This window comes from Emydura macquarii, unplaced genomic scaffold, assembly GCF_026122565.2.
Source record: "Emydura macquarii macquarii isolate MOO-44397 ecotype Brisbane River unplaced genomic scaffold, CSIRO-AGI_Emac_v2 contig_2205, whole genome shotgun sequence".
In the NCBI taxonomy this organism is placed as follows: domain Eukaryota; kingdom Metazoa; phylum Chordata; order Testudines; family Chelidae; genus Emydura; species Emydura macquarii.
In genome coordinates this window covers 16,009,285-16,026,697 of record NW_027132342.1, presented here as the reverse complement: position 1 = coordinate 16,026,697, position 17,413 = coordinate 16,009,285, and the positions used below count along the sequence as shown (strand labels likewise).

The following is a 17,413-nucleotide window of genomic DNA, read 5'->3' as shown; positions in this document are numbered from 1 at the left end:
TCCCACTGCAAAGACTTACGGGGAATGTCTCTGCTTTTCGAAGCAGAGACAACTGCTACAGTAATGCAGGGGCCCCAGCCAAGATCCAGGCGCCATCATGCTAGGCATTGTGTACGTATGTACGCACGCATGCGCACACCCTGCCTCAAAGAGCTTATAAAAGTCAGGGAAGGAGCAAAACCAGAGAGGGGAAGGGACTTGCCCAAGGTCACCCAGCATGTCAGTGGCTGAGCTGGGACTAGAACCCCGCTCCCCTGAGTCTCAGAATACCTTAGCCACTAGACCACGCTGCCTCCCTGCAGCACCACACCTCTACCTTGTGTTTTACAGTCCCAGGGATGTGGACACTTGCTGAGCTCAGCATCTTGGAGGATCACAGCTAGGATGAACCCCAGGATTTAGAGAGACCCACGAGATGTTCCAGGAAAGGGAAGGCTGGGGGATTCCAGGGGAGGCGGCGAGTGGACTCCACGGGAAGTTTGAGAGAGGAGAAAGGGGCCTCTTGGTGGACAAGGGGCAGCCGGTGATCTCTCCTCCCTCCCCCGTTAAGAGGTGCTCAGGCGCTTGCTCCTACCTGCAGCTGTGGCCGCTGCCTCCTCAGCCAGGAGCCGCTCCTTCTCCTGCCGCAGCCGTTCCAGCTCCCGTTGATGGTGTCGCTGGAGCTCTGCCATGACCTGCTGGTGAAGAGATTCCATCTCTGCCAAGCTGCGTTCACATGCCTCCTGTCACACAGGAGAGGGGAGAAATTAAAACAGGGAAAGGGGAGCAGAACCAAGACACAGATAAATGCAGTAAGATACTGTGTTAGCATTTGCTTTGCTCTACACTGGTGAACTCCACACAGGCCCACTGCCACCACTGAATCAGAGATGGGAGGTGAATACCTGCCAGGACAATACACCCTCAAGAGGGAGGGAAGTGTCCTATTAATAAGATAAAAAGTTACATTTTTCATCCTTAGATCTCAAAGTGTTTGACTAAAGTATCATTATCCCCCATTTCTCATATGGGGAAACTGAGGCACAGACGGGGGAAGTGACTTGGCCAAGGTCACCCAGCAGGTCAGTGGGAGAGTTTGGACCAGAGACTAGGTCTCCCGAGTCTCAGTCCAGTGTTCTATGCACTAGGCCGGACTGCCTGATGCCACAAAGCGTCTGGCTTTATGACCTGGGTAAAGCAACATTCCCCTAATTCTCAAAAGCTGAGCTGCCTCTTAAGTACAATGAAACCAATCGCATTCCCTTTCAATGCAGCCATGTGCTGTTAAAGGCCCTCCCCAAAGTGAGTGAATATGCAAAGTAGGTCAGTAGACATTCATAATATGATCATGTCTTTTACAGGTCAGCTGTGCAGGAAGTCTGAACACCACAGACATTTAAAATGTCCTCATTGGCACTGGAGCTGGCACTCACTGAAATTCAGTCCACACCTCTGAGCTACTCTTCCAGGCTCTCTGCAAACTCAGGCAGAGTCATTGCATCCGTTCAGTATGGTCATTTTTTAAATTTTCGTTTGCAATCTAACAGCTAGAGAATTTCATTTAGAAGTGTCCTTCAGAGTCTCTGCTGACAACCAAGAGGCCAGGCTGCTTCTCCTCCATAGTCCCTTGCCTGCTGCCCCCTCCACTCCCTAAACCCAGAGGGGCACACACCACACTTTGGGAAATGCTGCTCACTCCAAGGCAGAGCAATGTATCCTGGGACCTGTAGTCTGCAGCTGGTACATCTCGGTATTAGAACAAGGGCAGCTGCTATTTCATCCACTTTGAGTTAATGCAACCTGTTGACTCCAGGCAAGTTATCAACATGAACCTCAGTGGGGCAAAATGTGGGTACCCTGTGATTTGCCCGAAATTGGCTATCAACCATTGAGAGGTTAATGGGAAGGAGACAGAAAGCCATCATGTAAGGGGATGGGCAGTTTGGAAACAGAAGTTACAAAATGTCTCATCAAGGGCTGATTAGATGCTATTTTTACCATGCGAACTGTGGCTTGTAATATTTATCAGGCTCACAGGGCTGCTTCTAGCTGGCTATACGAATTGCCACCCACACTGTGGGTTTTTTCTGTGGCAGATATAACAGATCAGTTGCAATAATCCAGCGACATGGAGATCTGGTCCTTTCTGCTGCTAATAAGGAAGGTACCTGCCTGGGTCACATCAAAGGAATTGCTCCTGATACTTTACAGAAGGGTAGCTGTGTTAGTCTGCATACAGCAAAAACAACGAGAGTTCTGTGGCACTTTAAAGACTAACAAATTTAATATTACTGCATCTGAAGAAGAGAGCTGAAGTCTCTCGAAAGCTTATGCTACTTTACGTGTCACTGGCATCACATTTGCATAGGAAAATTAGGGCCAGATCACTGAGCAGCACTGAATGCCCCTTACTGCCCACTGAAATCAGTGAGAAGTGAGGGGTTCAATGCTTTGCAGGAGTAGGCCCTTTTTGCCTTTTCTTCCACTGAATGGGCTCTGCTCATAACCACAGAGATCATAAGGAGGCGTGCAACCAACTCAGCGCCTTGTGATTTTTTTGTGATTGGAGGCAACTCAATCGGTTGCACCATCAGGATTATCTCCAGGGATCAGTGAACTCCAGTTGGGAAGTGTGTTGCGTAAGACTTGACTGCTTTACATAAGCAGTTCACATTCCTGAGCTGGCTGACCTCAATTACAAGAACCTGCTGATGGGGCTCCTTGTAGCATGGCTGCAGGGAGAGGGTGGCTGATAAGTGACACACTGGACTTTAGTCTTGGCTACAGCCTGACATTTGGTTCAGCGCCCAAATAAAACCGAAGACGGTTACGGCTCATGCTCAAGAGAGATCTTCATGAGTTTGAACCAACCATGCTCTATTTAAAGAGACTAAAGCGCTGCCTATACTACAGCAAAGCAGGACCCAGCTACAACATGGTACCTCCTGACCCAACTGAAATGCAGGGCAATCTTGTAACTTAAATGGGACCAAGAGAAGTATGATCAGAGCCCTCAGTCTTGGAGGACACAGGCTTTCATGGCATAACCATGCCCCAAACTACAGGATCTGTAATGTGCTTGGGACACATCTTCAGTTTATTTCTATGTATGGGAATCTTAATACACATTAGCTTCCCTTCTCTCCCAGTGAAGAAGTTCCGTCCTGAGGAGGCAGGTGGATGGCTGAGCCGAGCCAAGCCAACCTCCCTAGTGTGAACAGGAGTTCTGGTGTGCAAGACTGAGCCCTCCAAGCAACATAACCCTGCTTCAGTGGTAAGGGACAACTCCGTCAGATTCCACCCGCTCCGTTGCATGCGTACGAGGAGGTTACTTACCATAACTGGAGGTTCTTCGAGATGTGGTGGTCTCTATTTGGATTCCAGATGCAGGTGTGTATGCACACCATGTGCCGGAACGGTTTGTAGTAGTGTCCGTTGACCCGCACGTGTGTCATCTGCGTGGCGCATCTGAGGCATTAAGAGCTGTGCAAGTCCACGCCGCTCCAGTTCCCTCTTACCAGCAAGCAAGAGAGCCCGCAGCAGAGGGGAGGGAGGGCAGGATTGGAATCCAGACAGGGACCACACATCTCGAAGAACCTCCAGTTACAGTAAGTAACCGTCTCTTCTTCGAGTGATGGTCCCTATATGGATTCCAGACACGGGTGTAAAGCGCGCAGGGCTCAGGTGTGGAGGTGGGTGCAAAGGCTCGCAGGAGGTAAAAGTCTGCAAGACAGCATGGCCAACCGCTGCATCTGCTGCCGGGGTGATGGCGCAGTGAGCAGCAAAGGTGAGGACAGAGGACCATGTGGCCATCCTATAAATGTCCTGCCACATCTGTGAGGAAGGCCAATGTGGTGGCATGCAACTGTGTGGAGTGAGCCCTGACTCCAGGGAGCAGAGGAACATGAGAAAGGGCGTAGCATTCCTCAATGCAAGGGGAGATCCACTTACAGAGGTGTTGCGAGGAGAGGGTGTGCCCCCGATAGCACTCTGCAATGGTGAGAAAGAGCCTGGGCGAGGCACAGAAGGTGTGGGTGCATTGGAGAGAAAAGGCCATTGCACAACGGACATCGAGAGAATGCAATGTGAGTGCCCTGGGAGGGGTGTATGGTTTGGGGTAGAAAACTGGAAAGTGGATAGATTGGTTGAGGTGAAATGGAGAGGCCACCTTGGAAAGAAATCTGAGGTGTAGTTGTAGAGAGACTGTCGTGGTGGAAGACAGTAAAGGGTGGGTTGCCTCGTGGAGGTGATGGCCACCAAGAAGATCACCTTCATAGAGAGGTGGTCGAGAAAGCAGGTCACAAGGGATTTGGAGAGAAACCTTGGGAGGGCAGAGAGGATGAGACTGAAATTTCAGGAGGGGGTGGGGGCTTCTGAGCCGCAGCCTTGTGTGCTGTACCATGTATTTGCAGCAGGCCATGTGACCTAGAAGTTCCAAGCAATTTCACGCCGTTGTGGTGGCAAAAACAACTTAAGTCCTTTATGATGGAGCACAAAGTCCAGAAGCGAGATTCTGGCAGAAGTGACCTGGCCTGAACACAGTCTAGGACTGCTCCTATAAACTCCATTCTCTGGGTAGGGGATAAGGTTGACTCGGGCATGGTTAGCCAAGGCCCTGGTTTGTTGGTCAATCATATCAGGCTGACGTGTGCCTCTACTTGCTCTTGGAGCAGCCCTTGACAAGCCAGTTGTGTAGATACGGGAACATCTGTACCTGTCATCTCCTTAGGAGAGCGCTGACAACCACCATATGCTTGGTAAAAACTCAAGGGGCTGCAGACAGTCCGAAGGGAAAAACCATAAACTGATAACGAGTGTGGTTTACCAGGAACCTGAGGAACCTCCAGTGAGATGGGACTATCGAAATATGAAAATAAGCATCCTTCAAAATCAAGGGCGGCATACCAGTCCCCTGGATCCAGGGACGGGATGATGGCAGCCAAGGAGACCATGCAGAACTTCACTTTCTTCATGAACTTGTTGAGGTTTCGCAGTTTGAGAATAGGTCTGAGAACCCCCCTTGACTTTTGGGACCAGGAAATATCAGGAGTAGAAACCTTTTCCCCTCAGCTCCTGAGTTACCTCCTATACGGCTCCTGCTCATAGGAGCTCTTGCACTTCCTGTATAGGGAGTTCGTGAGAGGAGTCCCTGAAGAGGGACAGAGAAAGGGGATGGGAGGATGGGAAGGAAGAAAATTGGAGAGAATAGCCCATGTCTACCATGTGCAGAACCCTAGCGTCTGAGGTGATCTGAGCCCACATCTAGTAGAAATTGAATAGACAATTCAAGAAACTGGGAGAAGGATCCAGGATCTGGTCTGGTGTGTTGCCCTTGGGTGCACCCTCAAAATGATTGCTGGGAGCTAGAAGCCCGCCTTGCCAAGCTCCGACCCTGGTTAGATGGGGGTCGGGGCATCCTGCGCCTGTTATTCCTGCCCCTCCTTCTAGAATAATCTTGCCTCTGCTGTGCAGGATAAAAACACGGAACAGGCTGGGGCTTGAAATGCTTCCTCTGGGTGCTCAGCATGTGTAGTCCTAAGGATTTCAGTGTAGCCCTGGAATCCTTCAGGTTGCAAAGTTTGGAGTCTGTTTGCTCTGAAAACAACCCTAAGCCCTAAAACGACAGGTCTTGGATAGTTAGTTGGACCTCGGGGGGGAAGCCTGACACCTGTAGCCATGAGCGCCTTCTCATGGCAATCGCCGATGACATCGCCTGTGTAGCTGAGTCCGCCACATCCAGGGCAGCCTGCAATGAGATCCTGGCCATGGCTTTGGCCTCCTAGATAATTGCAGCAAATTCCTGTCTGGAGTCAGCCAGAAGCAACTCCTTGAATTTCACCATAGTCTCCCAGAAGTTGAAATTATAGCAGCTCAGTAGTGCTTGCTGATTAGCGATGCGAAGCTGGAGCCCCCCAGTGGAGTACACCTGCCTATCGAAGAGGTCCAGCTTCTTCGAGTCCTTGAACTTGGGCATTGGTCCTTGTCATTTGCTGCTGCTATCACCAGCAACCCTGGTTGTGGGTGGGTAAAGGGATACCTATGCCCTGTGGAGGGGGCAAAATATTTTCTTTCTATCCCCTTAACTATAGCAGGGATAGAGGCTGGTGTTTGCCGCAGTGTCTTGGTGGTGGCTTGGATTGTTTTTACAAGGGGCAGTGCTACCCTAGAGGGGCCCTCTGATGCCAAGATATCCACCGTGGGGTCCTCTGACTCCCACACTTCCTCTGCTTGGAGTCCTAGGTTCTTGGCCACCCTCCATAGCAGCTCCTGGTGAGCCGTTATCCACTGGCAATGGCACAGTTGAAGTCCCCACCGCCGTCTGGTCAGGGAGAATGACAACGACACCCTGGGTGGAACTGGGCCTTCCTGGTCGACCGGGTCACAAGATTTCCCTTGCGCTAGGTTGTCAAGTTCAGTGCCGGGGTCTGCCCCAGTGCTGGTCTCCCCACTGTACTCTGCTCTTGCCTCAGTGCTGATGTCATTGTTCACTTCAGTACCGCAAGGTGATAAGCAGGCCTCAGGTGAGCCCATGTTTGTGAGGTGACCGAATAGGAGCGCCTAGAAGGTGGGTCTGGTGGTATGATCACGGAGTCCAAAAGGGCCACTGCGCAGGCATCTATCACTGCGCTGGCCAAGGTCCCATGAAGGAGGCTTGTCCCTTCTCCTGCCTGTAGCAATGTCCCTGCGAGCGGTGCCAGTTGTGCCTGGAGGCGTAGGATTCTGCCTTCGAGCCAGAAAATTGCAACTCCGAACACAGAGACCACAGTGGCGCCAAGCGGAACGGTACTGGGGAGTGGTGCCACGGGGAAGGGGACCAGCGCTGCATTATGGCGCCTGTAGACGACACTGTGCTTTGCTGTGGTGCCGGAGGTCTTGGCTCCTGCTCCTCCCTCCTGGCGGGAGACTAATGTACCATCATGGCTATCAGGTCTCCAGCTGCTTCCAACATGTCCAGGGTGGAAGAAGAGCACAGCTTTTCCATGTGGCTCTCCCTTATGGATGATCCATCAGCACCGGACCCAACAGAACCCACTGTGGATCCAAAATTGACAGTGCCGGCCCTGGTGGGGAAGGTGCCAGGTGCCCCGTCACCGGACGCACATGGCGGTTCTCTCTCCCCTTTGCTGTAGGCAAGTGCCCTCTATCAGTTTTCTTTTACCTCTTGAGACACTGGAGGGTGGGATCGGTGCTGGGTCTTCGGTGCTTGGGAATGCCAGTGCCAGGGGTCCTTCAACGCCGAGTCCTTCTTTGGCACCAAAGTCTAAGAGAGGCCAGCACACTCCACACCGAGGTACTGGGTGCCGAGTCCAAGTGGTCCGGTTGGGGGCGGAAAGCTACCTCCATGAAGAGTTGCTTCAATCTGACTCTCCTGTCCTTTTTGGTCCTTGGACGGAAACCTCTGCAGATCTTGCACTGGTTGGCCTGATGGGCTTCCCCTAGGCACTTCAGACAGGATTTGTGGGGGTCACCCTTTGGCATAGGTTTATCGCAGATCCCACACGGCTTGAATCTTTGGGATCAAGGCATGCCCTAGTTCCCGGGACATAATGTGGTGGGGGGCAAAAGAAACTTAACTGCTAATGGAAACTAACTCTAATCTAATATTTACAGGTTCGATAACTCTCTACCACTAGAGGAACGCTTGCCAATGCAAGAGAAGGCAAGAAGCTCCAACAACTGTTATGGATAGCAAGACGGAACTGAAGAAGTGGCGGTCGGCAGGGCCCTTTATACAATGCCATGGAAGTGCCACTCCAGGGGACGTCTGCACTGACCCGATGGGTACCGCTAGGAGAAAAGCCTTCCAATGGCTGTACATGCAGCGCACGGACCTGCTTGGAACTGACATGAGCAAGCACTTGAAGAACAAGGCAGTGGCCACCCCCTCCTTTTTCGGCACAAGGAAGTAAGTGGAGTAGAACCCACAGCCACGGTACAGGATGCATTCTATGGCGCCCTTCTGGAGGAGGATGTCTGCTTCCTCTCGGAGGAAATCATGGTGGGAGGGATCCCCACGGCCCCCATGGGGTGGGCGATGAGAGGGAAGGAAGAGGAACTCCAGCAGGTACCCCTGGTAAACAATGTCCAAAATCCATTGGTCAATGGTGATTGTGCCCCAATTGCAGGTAAACATGCAAGACAGCCTTCAAAGATGATCTGGGGCGCTGTAGGAGAGGTGGGGGAAAAGGTTCAGTGGCCTCGGGGAAAGAGTCAAAATGGCTTTTTGGAGGATGTTGTGGAAAGATCGAGGCAGTGGAAGGGGCAGCAGCGGAGGATTGGAACTATCTACAACTAAAAGAAAAATTATAGACAAATGGCAGAAAAAAACCCAGATAAGTTCTTTTAGAAAAAACTCAGAGTACTAAAGAACAGGGGTTCCGACTCTGGACACATGGCTACCAGAGGGAACTGGAGCAGCATCAACCTGCAGATCCTCTTAAAGCCTTGGATGCATCACGCGGTCGATGCACACGCGGGTCAACGGACACTACTACAAACAGTTCCAGCTCGGGCGCACAGCGCACGTGCGCCCACATCTGTAATCCATATAGGGACCAACTCTTGAAGAACTGGGTATATGCCCCTTTAAGGATGGCAATGCCCATCAGCCACTATGTAGTTTTACAGCTGGGCTCTCTTTGGATTGCCATGGCAATGCTAAATCAATGCAATGCACACTATGCAGTGCAGCCAGGATAGGTGGGAGTCTCGTCCTCTCCTCACAGCTCCGTCTTTGTTGGGATTGGAGAGAACTAAAAGGCAAAGTGGGGTTTCTGGCCCACTGCTACTCCTCACCTGGGAGATGAAGCCCTGGGGCATGTGGCCATCTCCATGGGATTTTCCTGTGTCACGAAGGCTCTCACCACGGCCACGCCAGGACTCCAGCTGTGCCCTCAGGGACTGGACCTACACCAGGAAACCAGAACATGACATCAGCTTAGCCATGGAAGGAAAAGCACTGATTTGGAATTAAACTGTATCTGAGCCAGACGAGTCTTAGCCAGAGGCTTGGGGGTGAGGGACAATCAATGGAGTTGCTTTTCTATGGGAGCCACAGCTGGCATCCTTTATCCAGGGAAAACAGCAGGCACCCGATGGGACAAACCCAGTGAAACAGGCCCCAGCACATGAGCAGTGGGAAGAGGAGAGAAAGAGACCCCTCCCCACCTCAAGACACACTAGGTGTGGGCCACGCTTTCCTCTAAAGGCAGAAATGCTGGTACAGTGTCAGGCATAAGGGGTTCATGGCTAGTCACACAGAACTAGTGTCACGCTCCCAACTGCCATGGCTAAGTTCTTCAGGTTAACCCCCAGTTACAAAGGGCAGGACAAAGGCTTGGGTATCCCCAGTGTAAACAGGCTCAACTCCAGTTAAGTCAATGGCATTTCATCTACGTATGTCAGGTCTGAATTTGGCCTGGGGTTTCTGATACATGGACAAGCTGCTTCTCAAATGTGGGTCTCAAGCAAGGGTCTATGAACCTGCTATGCAAGCTAGAGTTCTCCTGATCATGAGGTGGCAAATGGTGCTGCTTTCGCTGCCCATGGAGGGCTGGAGGCAGAAGCAGACAGCATCACAAGGGCTTCCCGTGATCCCAGCACTTTGGCTTAGCCTAGTGCGGAGCCCTTGGCCCAAAGGGGCCTGGGAATAAGGGGACCCTTTCCCAATCTGAGAAGGAAATGGGCCTCAAAGACCGACCATTCCTACCTCTTTCTCCAGTGCCTCTCTTGTATCTCCATGGCCCCCCTTGCTCTGGTTCAGCAGCGCCGTAAGGGGCACGCGCTTAGACTCCTTCAGGGGCAGCCGTTCCAGCTCCAGCCACTTCTTCTCAATCTCTTCACTCAGCCGACTGCGCTGATCCTCAGACAGTGCAGGCTCCAGAGACTCATGCTCACACATCTTCCAGCAGAGGGCCCCTGCTGGGCCATCGCCCTGGAGGCTCCCTGTGTCAGGAGCCTCAAACCACTTTCGTCTCTCCTCAGAGCGGAAGGCCAGGTCCCGTTCCAGGTCCTCATGCTTGGTGGCTCGGTCAGAGACCCCCCTCAAACTGCCTCTCGTCCGCTGCGAGGACCCCTGATTCAAGGGGCCCTGCTGCAAGGGGGACAGCTCCACACAGTCAAAAGCATGGCGCGGCCCATCCACCTTCCGGTTACTGCCCTTGGAGATAACCTCCGACCCCAAGCCTGGCCACTGCTCCTCTGACCTGCTCCTCTGAGCACCTTTCTGCAAGACGCAGCTGCGGAAGGAGTTTTCCTTATTGCAGTCAGATAGCCTGAAATCAGAGCATGAAGGCATGAGTGAGAGACATTGTGCTGGGAGTAACAGTGGCAGGCGTTGTGCAAACAGTTCACGTACACTTCTGCCAATGCACTGCAAGCCTAACCTGCAGCCACACCCCTTACTATTCCAGTCCTATGAACTTCCCGAGCGCAGCCAGCCTGTTGCGCCAAATTTCTCAGTGGCTTTGCAATGGGAACAGACTTCCTGTAGGGTGGGGACAACCGGGCCCAGTTCCAGCGACACGTTTTGATCTCAGAGCTTGAACTCTGGGTTCTAGAACAGGGCTCATCAGCTCTGCCCTCTGGCGCCATCCCTTTGCCCTAGTGGGACCCTTCCCTGATCCCCTTTCGTATGTAAGGGGAAGGGCACATTCAGCCTTGGTGCTGTTGGTTTCTTTCAGGCTATCTAACCTGCACTTAGTCAAGGTACTGGTGGTGGAAAGACTGGGACACTGCATAGCAGCCAGCCAATCACCCCCAGACTCTTCAAAGGATCCTGGGAGATGTTCTCTGCCTTTAGGTTACCCAGCAGGACCCTGTGTGCAAATCCCCAGAGAACTTCCTCCCACACTCACCTACTGACATGGTAAGACTGGATTTCCCCATGATACCCTCACTGGTATCTCATGACTGGCAAAGCATCTTCTCCCACGCCAATGTGGGATGGGAGGACAAAGAGACTTCTATTCCGGAAGGGACTGCCTGCTTGAGGCCAATGTACTGACATAGAGGATGGTCCCGGCCATCGTGAGTTGGGGGCGGGGAGTGGGGCATGAACATTCCCAGACATACATACTTTGTGACGTCTGGTGCGCTGGCCGGGCGCACATTCTTCCTCAGTGCCTCGATCCAGTTGCGCCGGATCCCTGAGGTCATTGCTGACAGAGTGAAGGTGGCATCCTTCGTCTGAAAGGGAGAGGCCAAAGGGAGCTCAGTCCACAGCATGCAGCTGACACCCTGTCTGCTGCCACAGCGCAGGACGGCAGGCTACAGCCTGGGATGGAGGCAACACCCACTCACTCTCCAGACAGGGCGAGCCATCGAGCAGAGCTGGGAGAAGCCTGCCTTTGTGTCAGAGGATAGCCACTAACAGGGTCTTAAAAGTCCTTCTCTGCTCTTCTCTGTCACTCCAACAAAAGACAGGCCCTCAAAAGGCATGAACAGAGGTTAATTCATCACTTGGACACTGCCAGACAGTTGCCAGCTAACGGGTCAGCCATGTGGGACTGAGTCATGTGATCTCCCTGGCTAGCTTCCAAGACAACTCCCACCCCCTAGTTCCTCTCTATTCTGTTAATGTGTGTGTCCATCTGTGCTCCCAAGGGGCTGGGGAAGCAGGGCCCCTGGGTGGAATGCATCCTATTCTTGGGGGTTGCTCTTTCCTTTCTAAGCCAAATCTCACAAGTAAGGTGAATGAACCTTTGTGGTTTGTTTGTCAGCACACCAGCTAGACTGTGTTGAGATTCCCTCCCCTCCTTGCCCATGAACTACCATGCTGGCTCCTCCCTGCCACCCCTACAGAACACTGGGCTGAGTCAGCTGTTAGGCTAAGTTCCTCTGTAGTCATTTCATTGCTGGGAAATGGTCAGCTGGAACCCTGAGCATGGCTCCATCCACCCCCACCATGCCACATATCCCTCTCCTGCTCTGATGTAGTGCCTTCTCGCCCCAAGCACCTGACATCACTTCAGAAACAAACCACATACCCACCGCTCACTTCCTTCCCACAGAAGTGAATGATTTGCAGTGCCTAGAGGCCCTGATCCCATTGTGCCAGGTGCTATATAGAGGACAAGACAGACTGTAAATCTTCAGGGCAGGGATTAAGAACATTATGAGATACAACAGGTGGATAGAACGGATAGATTTTGGGGTGTGGGGGAAGCAAACACAAGGTAACAGAGAGGATTATGATCAGTGGGATAAGCAGCTGGTGTGCTGTGACATCGATCACACTAGAAGCAAATGGACATTAGGTTGGTAGCAGGAGGACCATTAACAGCACATGGCTACAGTACCCAACAGTTCAAGACAGGAAGGTAATGAAGAATTCCATCTCCATGCACTTTCAGTGGGACAGCTGAAGGAGACAAAAATCTAGTTATCCAGGCTAGAATCAGCCTAGGTCTCTTGTAGCAACACTCCTGATCTTGCAAGAACTGCCATGGGATGGTTAGAGACCACAAGCACTTGGGGTCCTGGATGGTCAGCTCACCTGCAAATGGCATATACAGCAGCAGCACAGCAGCTCTTTGCATCCTCCTGGAGGACTGGGTTCATTAGAAAGGGATGAGCATTAGTCACTTCCTGCAGACCAGAGTATCCTTGAAGGTCTCCCATACAAGAACTGACTTGGCTTAGCTCGCAAGCTCCAACAGGACCCCAGCACAAGTTTGCATGGCTGCCGATACTCACATGTATCTGGAAGCCATAGTTGCGTTGCACGGCGTATTCAGTCACATCTGTGCAGGAGTGCAGGTCAATCTCACCATCCAGGTCATCGGCCTGAAACAAGTCCCAGACCACCAGTAAGTCCCTGAGGAAAGCCCAGGACATCTCCCCAAGGCAGCCTGTATCCCAGCTGGAAGCATGAGATTCTCCGTGCTTTACATTCAGTGTACATCCACCCAGAGCATCTTTCCCAGCTTTGCTGGAGCTGAGGTCCCACATCCCAGTCATCTTTCTGATGCCTTTTCAGACCCTGTCACTGCAGAGGTTGTAACTAAGCTATATAATAAGTCCTGCCACCTTTGCAGTCCCATTCCACCAGGAGCAAAGCACACTCCCCTCTAGAAAGGAAGTAAGGCACCTCCAGGATCCCCCTGCCCCCCCCCCAGAAAGAACACACAGGTCAAGGTGCAGTCCCCATTCTTACCTCCTCAGCGTTGGAGTCCCTGTAATATCTCAGGCTTGAGTCCGTCAGCACAAACCAGTGTTTCTTCCACTGTGGACAGAATAGTTAAAGGGAAGGGAACAGAAGAGACGGGGAAATGAACAGATTAGATTACGGAGGAAACATGTTGGAACAGGGGAGAGTATTCTACTTATTGACTTTTCACCCCTCTTGCCAAGAAGGCAGCTTCCAAGTCCGACTGTCCCCTTCCTCCTCCAAAGATACCTCCTTCCACCCCCTTTCTATCCATCAGCTGGGAGAGGGCCAGCAAGAGGAGTCTGACAGAACTCGGTGTGATGGCGACTGGACAGCACACAGCAAACTAGGCACCTGAGCCAGGGAATCTCCTTGGCAGAGTTCAGCTGCAATGAGGAGCACCTAATCAGCAGCTCACCTCCACCTTTCCCAGCAAGGGACACAATCACAATGGAGAAAAAAAGCCTTTGGGTACATGGGGTCTTCGATAGGGACTGGGACTTGGGTGTCATGCGCCCAACATCCATCTTACCTCTCCCAGCTCATCCAGTATGGACATCCATCCCTTCTTGAAATTGAGGAGATCCGGCTAGAGAGAGGATGACAGGGCAGGGGGTTAACAACTGGGCGGGGACTGAGACTCAACAGAGTTTGGTGGTCAGGAATAACTCAGTCCACAACTCCAGGTCTAGCAGAGACTGGAAATGGAGCACAGTGGCACAAAGTGAGCAAGCAAGGACAGTCCAGCATCCCTCCCACCAAGCCCACATGGATTTAGGACCAAGTAGTGAAGGAGATGGCTTGCCATACACTGACAGGCATGTAGTCCTTCAAAAGGAAGCCTGGGGGCAGGGAAGAAGGGGATGAAAAAGTAAAGGTTGGCATGCACAGGGAAGTTTCCACAGTTTTGAAGACAAAGCTTGCAGGGCCACTGCACTGGCTCAGTTTGGAAAGGAGTTTGGTCACAAAACTAGGAAAACCCATTCCAAATCCAGCATGAGCCCAAAGCCTGGGGACATGCTTCAACACCAACACTGATCACTTAATAAAGGCACAAACAGCTCGATGTTACCAGGCCTCAACTCAGCTGCACATGAGGTAAGTTTCATTTCTGCTTAACTGATGGGGAAAAATGCCACGTTCAATGACTTGCCCAAAGCCACAGGGCAAGTCAGAGCCAGTACTAGAATCTGGGAACAAACTCCTCTTTCTTAAATGCACGAGTTGTTTTTGTACCACAAAACACCCCCGACTGCTCCCCCAGCCTCCTCACCACACGCAGCCGTGTGTAAATACTATGTCAGATCATCTACACACACAGGGGAGGAGGTCCCACCCCCTCCAAACCTCACCCTGCTGCGGCATCACAACCAGTTCTGCCTCCTATTTCAGGGCTGGAACTGCAAACAGCTGATGCAGGGCAATTGCTCTTCCTTGCTTTACCAAACCAGGTGGGCCAAACCCATCCTTTAATGCCATGGACTTAAAGGAGCTATGCTAGGGACTAATCTGACTCACTGGCTGTTTTCTCAAGGAGACCAATCTCTCTTACCGCCTCCCCACCCAACCACATACATGCTATGCTCCTCCTCCCCCATTCAAGCCCCAGTAGCTAAACTTGGTCAGCCAGCAGGGGCAGAGGAGATGTTAGAGTTGTACCTGACAGTCATCCGTACCAGGTCTGCCAGCCTGGGGTAGACTGCTGAGTGTTCCTGACTGCCACATGCTCCACCCAGGAAGGGGCTGGTGAGGGGAGCGGCTCCACGCCAGGGTGGGTACTTAGTATTCCAAGAACTTCTGATGAATCTAGGAAAGATCCACCAGGTGCCAGCTGGCCCTATACGCTCAGATCTCCTGCAGTGCAACTAGGTGAAGCTCTCTCCTGTTTCATCTGGCAGGGCTGATCTCTTGGGTTACACCCAAGATTATGGCAGACAGCAGCAGAGTGACAGCCTGCCCCAAACCCAGCCAGCCTATTGGTTGCAGGGGGGCGGGCCACCTGTTATTACAGCTGCAGGCCCATCCTATTGCTGTCTCACCAGGCTGGGAGTGTCCGATTGCAGGGGCGGGATCTGCCACACAGAAGAGATACATGGAAACTGGAGCCAGGTGACCCAGGCTTTCACTCTTCACCTCCAGCTCCAATGCTGCAGGATGGGCAGAGGCTGCTCCAGACAATGTGCTGCCCGCTCCTCTCCTACTACGCCGCATGCACCCTGTGCACCTTAACACGGGCACCAGGTTTGTACAATGTGTGGGAAACAGGATGGGCCTGTCACCTGAGGGCCTCTGGCTCACCAGCAGGGAGGGTAAGGTAAGGAGTGGGGATGAAGCCCGCAGCAGGGAAGGATCAGAGTCCTTATACTTGGGGTTTGAGGGGCGAAGTCCCTCCCCCACCCCCACCCGTAGAAGAAACATTTGAAAATAAGGATACAAGGGAAAATCTGGTCCACATGGTCTGGATCAAATTATGATGCTAAACCTGGCTAGAGGCAGCTCTGGTCTGGGAGGGTGGGTGGGTAAGTGACCTCCCCCCACCATGATCTGGTATAAAAGGTGTATGGGGCCTACGCAAGTCTTTTTAAACAGCACTCCCATTTCAAAGGGGATGCCCCATACAGACAAGTAACTCTGACATTCCCCTCCGGTCATTCCCCCTTTCGGGGTGACAGAGTGGCAAATACAGCAGCTTAATCCTCCACAAACAGGCTTCCCTTGAAGGACCCCCACTGGCGTCCCCCACCCCAAGGAGCCAGCGGCTCCGTCTAGGCTCACCCAGGGATCTATCCCCAAGAGCACCATTTGCTGGGATTCCTGGCTTGGGGCTGCATCTGCGCCTCCCCCTGTTGGACTCTGGACCCCATTCTGAGTGAACTGCTCAAGGCGTCAATCTGAAGGACACCCCAGGGTACAAGGGGAGCTGCACCAGGCCCCCAACACGAGGCTAGGGAGAGGGGGCCCCATCCAATAGATTGGTGGAAGAATGGAGGAGATAATACAGGGGACTGGAGTCAGGACCCAGGGTGGGGATGGGAGTCAAGACCAGGGAAAGACCAGGACACAGTGAGGGACAAATGGAATGGGGGGATTAGGAAAACAGGGAGCAGATCATGGGGCGGGAAGATAGGACACGGGACAGATGAGACAGGATGCTTGAAGAGGGGTCCAACAGCATGGGGGGGAATACTGGGGAATCCCAGGCACAGATAAGTTGAAGGGGCAGAGCATGGTGGAGGATGACGACCGGGGAAGAGGTAAACACTGGGGGTCAGGGGCACAGGCACTAGGACTGCAAGTGGGGGGAGGGAGGGAGGCAGGCTTGCCCCACTCCTTATCTTATCCTCCCTGCTGGTGAGCCAGAAGCCCTCAGGTGACAGGCCCATCCTGTTTCCCACACTCAGCTGGTCTGCCAGCAAGTGGCAGAACGGGACCTTGGGGCCAGCTAGTCGGGCCATGGCATGCTCCCTCTCAGCCAGACTTTTGAGAAAGAGGCTGGGTGTAGGCAAGGGTAGACAATGGCCCTTTGCCCCCTACATCTATGGTTGGGGGCAAATGAAGTGGAAGACAAAGTGGGGGGCAAGAGCCAGGTGAGCAGATAGGCTAGGACACAGGAAAGTGGGGGGCAGGGATGGAGACAAGTGGGCATAGGACACTGGCAGCAGAGATGAGCAGGAAGATTAGGGCAGGGAACAAGGAGCAGATGGGAGTGCCACTTACCTGGCTGCCACCCACTCAGGGGACCCCTCATCCTCAAACTCATCCAGGAATAAGACACCGGAGGCCAGATCAGGCTCCCTCCCAGACAGAGCTACTCCCACCTAGCCCAGCCCTCCAGCCACATGATCCATGCTGAGGTGTCTGCATGTGTGTAAACGTGCACGGGTGCACAGCTCGTTAATTCATTTTGATCTAGGACTCTGAAATGGACCTAGAACTAAGCACATTAAGAAACTAACGTGCACAGTGACCATCTGGACAGTTAGCCCACACCAGGGCAGGTGATTGCAGGAAAGGTCTGACTCTAGAGCTTGCTATGACTCCGCCGTCCAAGACAGCTGCTGGCTTGCCTATGTCTAGAGTGGCCTCTGCAGGTAGGGGACAAAGAGAGATGCATACTCTTTTTCCAATCATTTACTAGCCTGTTGACATCATTCCCCACCCATTCCCAAGTTCCAGCTTACAGGAGTCACTCCAGGCTTCCCCTACATGCCTCCCCTAACACTCTTCACATTATGTGGCTACACCTATGCAGCAGCAACCTCCTGTTGCTCCCCCTTTCAATCC

General features: G+C 52.7%; 1 protein-coding gene across 2 annotated transcripts in view; it reads right to left on the bottom strand.

Annotated features, from left to right (window-relative positions):
* TRIOBP (TRIO and F-actin binding protein) overlaps window positions 1-17,413 on the bottom strand; it is a 33,739-nt gene that overhangs the window by 5,194 nt on the left and 11,132 nt on the right. For both annotated transcript variants that reach the window (XM_067559454.1, XM_067559455.1), the window contains exons 2-8: window positions 13,662-13,718; window positions 13,136-13,204; window positions 12,676-12,765; window positions 11,057-11,166; window positions 9,689-10,253; window positions 8,776-8,886; window positions 575-722 (exon numbers count right to left, since the gene is read on the bottom strand). In XM_067559454.1, coding sequence (XP_067415555.1) covers window positions 575-722; window positions 8,776-8,886; window positions 9,689-10,253; window positions 11,057-11,166; window positions 12,676-12,765; window positions 13,136-13,204; window positions 13,662-13,718 — 1,150 coding nt within the window. The remainder of the gene's footprint in view (window positions 1-574; window positions 723-8,775; window positions 8,887-9,688; window positions 10,254-11,056; window positions 11,167-12,675; window positions 12,766-13,135; window positions 13,205-13,661; window positions 13,719-17,413) is intronic.